Genomic DNA, 6000 nt, shown 5'->3' with positions numbered 1-6000 from the left:
GTCCAATTTCTTTTTTCCTTAGCCCAGATCATCGGCGTAATTTTGTGCTGAACATTGGGAGGGTCAAGATCTCTGTCTAAATAAATAAATAAATCTGGGTAAATTCCCAGATGATTAAACATGCAACTATTTTGCTGGTAATACCTGAAATGAGTAAAGAAAATCAACAGCCTACTTTCCAGACAGTCTTCACGAGGCTACTGTCAACCCTGTTTCTTGTGCACCTTTTCCTAACACACCGTTTCTTTCCACTGATATGTTTCGATACAGCACAAACAGTGAGCCTTTTCAGGAGCCACCTTCTGTGGCTCACTCTCTTCGTGGAGGGTGTTAATGATCGTGATCTGGGCAACAGTCAGTTCAACAGTCTTCCCCATGATTGTGTTGCATGCACTGAACTCGACTAAGAGATAAACAATATTTATAATTTATATTCTAGGAGTCTGGATTTCTAATTTTTATGAGCTAAAAGCCAGAATCACAAAAACGCTTTAAAATTGTTGTCTTTGTGTGCCTTAAATACAGAATATTTGCAGGATTACCTCTTTAGGTCAGGAGATGCACACGCCTACAGTACAGCCAGGGCTAATCTAAAGAAGGGCATCAAAAAAGCCAAACACCATTACAAAAAGAAGGTAGAAGAACACTTCTCCAACTCCAACCCCCGACGCATGTGGCAAGGACTCCAGACCATTACAGACTACAGGACCACCAAACCCTCCCCCGCATCCTCTGATGTCTCCTTCCTCAACGAGCTCAACAACTTTTATGCTCGTTTTGAGCGAGGGAACCCCACAACCACAACCAAAGCAGACGTGACGCCAGACCACCAACCTATGACTCTCTCCCCCACCGATATAGGAGCGGTGCTGAGCAGGATCAATGTCCACAAGGCTGCAGGTCCCGATGGGGACCTGCAGCCTGGGTTGGAGATGGGTTGGAGATGCCATCTCCAACCCATCTTGCCTCAATGACTACCGCCCAGTAGCACTCACCCCCATCATCACTAAGTGCTTAGAGCAGCTGGTCCTAGCACACTTCAAATCCTGTCTCCCCCCCACCCTGGACCCCCACCAATTCGCATACCGCCAGAACAGGAGCACAGAGGATGCAGTCTCCATCGCACTGCACTCTGTCCTCTCACACCTGGACAACAACAACACCTACGCCAGAATGCTGTTTATAGACTTCAGTTCAGCATTCAATACAATCCACCCCTCACAACTCATCAGGAAACTGACAGACCTGGGCATCAGTTCCCTCATCTGCAAATGGTTACTGGACTTCCTGACCAACCGCCCCCAATACGTCCGGCTGGATAACCGCTGCTCATCTACCATCACAATGAACACCGGTGTACCACAAGGCTGTGTGATGAGCCCTTTCCTCTACTCCCTCTTCACCCACGACTGCAGACCTGCTGATGGTTCCAACACCATCATTAAGTTTGCAGATGACACCACGGTGATTGGCCTCATCAGTGACAACGATGAGGCCGCCTACAGGGAGGAGGCGGATCGTCTGGCTGAGTGGTGCGACACAAACAACCTGCTGCTTAACACCGAGAAGACCAAGGAGCTCATCGTGGACTACAGGAGGAATGCTGACCCACATCCACCCATCCACATTAAGGGGACGGCTGTGGAGCGTGTGAGCAGCTTCAAGTTCCTGGGAGTCCACATCTCCGAGGATCTCACCTGGACGACCAACTGCTCCAAGCTGGTCAAGAAGGCTCACCAGCGCCTCTTCTTCTTGAGGACTCTGAGGAAGAACCACCTGTCCTCAGACATCCTGGTGAACTTCTAATCGCTGCACCATCGAGAGCATCCTGACCAACTGTATAACAGTCTGGTAGGGAAACTGCTCTGCCTCGGACCGGAAGGCGTTGCAGAGGGTCGTGAAAACTGCCCAGCGCATCGCCGGAGCACCACTTCCTGCCATAAAAGACATCTACAGGAAGCGGTGTCTGAAAAGGGCTGGGAAAATCATCAGAGACCCCAGTCACCCATCACATGGACTCTTCACCCTCCTGCCCTCTGGGAGGCGCTACAGGAGCCTCCGAACTAAGACCACCAGGTACCGGAACAGCTTCTTCCCCACAGCTGTCAGACTCCTGAACTCTGCCTCCTGACATCTGACCCACGTTAACTCATGGACTGAACATACACACACACACACACAATGGACAACTGTACCCTCAAACACACAATAATAACATGGAGTGAACCACCACTCACAACCACTAGCACTTTATATAGCCTCTGTAGAAATTATCCACACCCTCACTTACCTTAACTGCACTACTGTATAGCTCTGTGTAAACAATCATTCTGTACATACGATAATTTTTAACCCTACAACTGTTTACAACTTGCATAGTTCCCATTTCTGTATAGCTGTATATCTCAGATTCCTGTAAAGTTATTTATTTCATATTCTGTATAGTTTTTCATATTTATATCCTGTTCATATCCTGTACATAGCTTGTACTCACTACAGCCTGTACATACTTATAGTTATAGAATATTCACAACATACTTCATACCGTGTACATTATAACATAATAGACCCATTTCTGTAATATACTTACATATCTATATTATTGCTAATATATATTGTAATATATCTATATCACTAAGCACTTCTGGATGGATGCAAACTGCATTTCGTTGCCCTGTACCTGTGCATGTGCAATGACAATAAAGTTGAATTCTATTCTATTCTATTCTATTCTTTGAATTAAAATGAAAAAGAAAACATTTTCACAATATTCAGCTTTTTTTTATAGGTGCACTAGATATATAGATGGTGTACAGTTAATTTTATTTATAGTATGTACTAAGGAGGGTGTTAATTGCTTCACAAATGAGTAAGATCTCAAATGACTGATTAAAGCATTTATTCATGTATTCAAAAATACTAGGAGGATCTTGTATTTAAAATATGCAGACACACAAGAAGAGGCATGAAAACGGTTTCCATGGAGCACATAATATAAAACATTTGTTATTAATTCAGCTGGGGGGAGTCTACACTTCTGTCTTGTGCCGTTGTGCAGTCGTCACTCGAGTGCTGATTATCTGGAAGACAAAAGAAAAAAAATACTAGGTCTACCTTTGAGGGATTTTAGTTGGTGTGGTGATTCTGTGCAGTTTATTTTTCTTTACAGTTGACTTTCATTTGGCTTAATGTTTTTCTTATTACCCCAAAGATGTGCTCGCAGCTCACTTGTTAACACAGGAGAAGTTTGAAAATATCCATCTGAACAAGCTGGTAAATGTTTTTCTTCCGAATAATCCCCTTTGTTACTTATTTACAGTTTTCCTTCTTAAAGAAAAAAAAGAAAACATGAACATGAATCTTTCTCAGCCCCCTTTCTCCTCCGCACCTTTCACTTCATCCTCCTCGGCGCTCTCCTGACCGGTCAACGGGGCGTCTGCTTCCTGAGATGCACTTCTCTCTCCCTCCCATAGGACGGCGGCGTTGTTCTGGCTGGAGCTTAGCCGCTGGCGTGGATGTGTCTTCTGGTCGCCGGGACTAAAAGACTGTGAAACTCCCGAGCCTGCTCTGGCCAATCCCAACCCCCAGCCGTGACGGGATCCCAGTTTACGACGGCCCCCGGAGCCAGCGCGCGTAGCTGGTGCGCCGGGAAGAGAGACCTCCGGGTCTGTCTGGGATGCAGATTTTCTCAGGGGAGAAGGAGAGACCGGAGCACTGCGAGGGTCTGGAACTGTATGAAAAGGATTCATAAACTATTATAAAGGAAACCTTAAACAAAATATAAGTTCACTGTTGCAGTTGATAATTTTATCGTTAATCATTCATTCAGAAATATTCATGTACAGGATCCTCTGCATTTGTGTTTAGCCAGATGAGCCCATTTACAGCACAAAGATAGAAGGTACATTTTTTTCTTTTCCAGTGCCAAAGCAGTTTCAGGGACTCAGGACAAATATAGGTTCGAGAAAAAAAAGAAAAGATAACTGTGGCTCAGGTGGTTGGCCTGTATTGCCATTAATGGCGAGGTTATTAGTTTGATTCTTTCCCTCCTCATGTCTAAGTGTCCTTGAGCCACACATTAAGCCTGTACAATCTGCAGCACTGCCAGCCATCAATCCATGAGTGTGAGACCGACAAGTGATGTGGACCTCTTTGGTTTGATACAGCAGAAAAGCAGAGAAAAATCAGTTCCTAACCCTTCATTTTAAACATTTATTTAGCAATTATCAAGCCACTATGTTACATGTATAAACAACTAAATGTGCATGCTCTATAGCAGGCATTTGTGGCATATATGTAAAATATTCTATTCATTTGAAATGTTAGTCTCTTTTAATAGTTAGTTGTCAACATGCCAATAATTGCAGAGCAGAATTGATTAAATCCTCCTGTTCAACATTTAACATCAACTGTATGCAAACATATAACGGCTGGTTTATAAAATATTACATAACACGTTCATTAACAACAATAACATTATTAATGATGTATGATTTTACACTTTTAAAATATAGCATCATAACAAATTTTGGAATTATTGATTTTAAACACTTAAATGTGTGCTCATGCCTGTTTTCAGCTACATTAGTGTCTATTCTAAGCTGTTTGTTACGTATTTTTATGCACTACTAATAAATACTTAACAGTGCCGCCGAGAACTCGAGCACATTTTCAGCGCTAACAATAACAATGAAAATGCATCATTTAGGACATTAGGCTGAAAAAATGCTGCATCTTATCTTGTTCAGACTGGAGTCGAGTTCGAGTTATTTTCAGCAGAATCAGAGCTCACAGAGTGGATGATATGATATTTTATGTGTAAACTAGCATATCTCTCTTGCTATATGTATATATTCTTAGGAATTGAAATGCGAGGTGTGATAAGAACGATATCAACAACAAGTTATAATGAGCACTTTCCAATATTGCCTAGAACTTTACGTTTTCTTAAAAGCAGGGGTTAAAGTCGGCAAGAGTGCATTCTGACACCTTCATAAATCAGTAATTAAATGTGATAGACAGTTTAATACAAAATACTATAAATCAAGTTAATTTTTCATGCTTCATCTAGCTGATGCTGTGGAGACAGTTAAGTACCGCCTGTAACATCATCTTTTTTTTCCTCTCTTTTCTTTGCTGTCTTGCATACACACTACGGATGTTAACAAAGCTGTTTGTCCCAGTATTTCAGCATCTAGCGCTTCTAAAGAGAGAAGCGAGCATAAACAGACTAACCTTTTTCTTGAAATGGCAGGTATTCAAAGAGCTCAACTAGTAAAATCCAAAACACCACTTGAGCTGTGCAGTGTGGTGCACAATGAACCTGCTAGCTAGAGTTGTTGTACTTCTCAGGGGGAAGAAAAATATCAGCTTTCTTCTCTGAGACAGAGAAGGTTAGACAAAGATGTAAGAAAGACAAGACAGGAGAGGAAGATGAGAGATCATTTTTAAAGGTAAGGACAGCTCTGCAAGTCTTCTCCATCTTTTGGCTGCTTCCTTTAGAGGATCATCTGCCGCCATCGCACCCTGTCCCTAGCATCCTCCTCTGTCACACCAACCCTCTGCATGTCCTTCACTACATCCATGAACCTCAGAGGAGATGGAGGTGTTTATGCAAACCAATTAAGTGATGATAATTCCATGTTAGTTAAAGTTTAAGCTGGACAGTAGTTTGCAGAGTTGGGGAAGACTGATGTCCAAGGTGACATTTACTTTACATCCTGGCTAGCATCAGAGACGCTACCTGAGAGATGAGGCACTGAAACAATTCAGAATTAAAATTTATTTAAATCATATATATATATATATATATATATATATATATATACTCACTGACCATCAATGTGAAAGTTAGTTAATTTATATAATGCTTCAAAATAAGTGCCTGCATCCAGGAGGAGTCTACTGGGAGTCATCAGTTTGAATTTAAGCTGATGATGTTCTTTAGTAACAATTTCACTATCATAGTGGGTTAGTGTTGGAAAGCAGCCACGGTGCTGC

The 6000-nt window shown here is 42.3% G+C and overlaps 1 protein-coding gene across 3 annotated transcripts in view; it reads right to left on the bottom strand.

Annotated features, from left to right (window-relative positions):
* Nucleotides 1-2882: 2882 nt before the first annotated feature.
* The window catches only part of ccdc88b (coiled-coil domain containing 88B), a 61314-nt gene continuing 58196 nt past the window's right edge, over nt 2883-6000 (bottom strand). For all 3 annotated transcript variants that reach the window (XM_082547348.1, XM_082547350.1, XM_082547349.1), the window contains 2 exons: nt 3389-3730; nt 2883-3080 (listed from right to left, as the gene is read on the bottom strand). In XM_082547348.1, coding sequence (XP_082403474.1) covers nt 3010-3080; nt 3389-3730 — 413 coding nt within the window. In that variant the 3' untranslated portion in view covers nt 2883-3009. The remainder of the gene's footprint in view (nt 3081-3388; nt 3731-6000) is intronic.

Source organism: Aulonocara stuartgranti, assembly GCF_965226115.1.
Source record: "Aulonocara stuartgranti genome assembly, chromosome: 2".
Lineage (NCBI taxonomy): Eukaryota > Metazoa > Chordata > Actinopteri > Cichliformes > Cichlidae > Aulonocara > Aulonocara stuartgranti.
The sequence above is the reverse complement of the archived record's forward strand: the minus strand, read 5'-3'. Positions and strand labels throughout refer to the sequence as shown.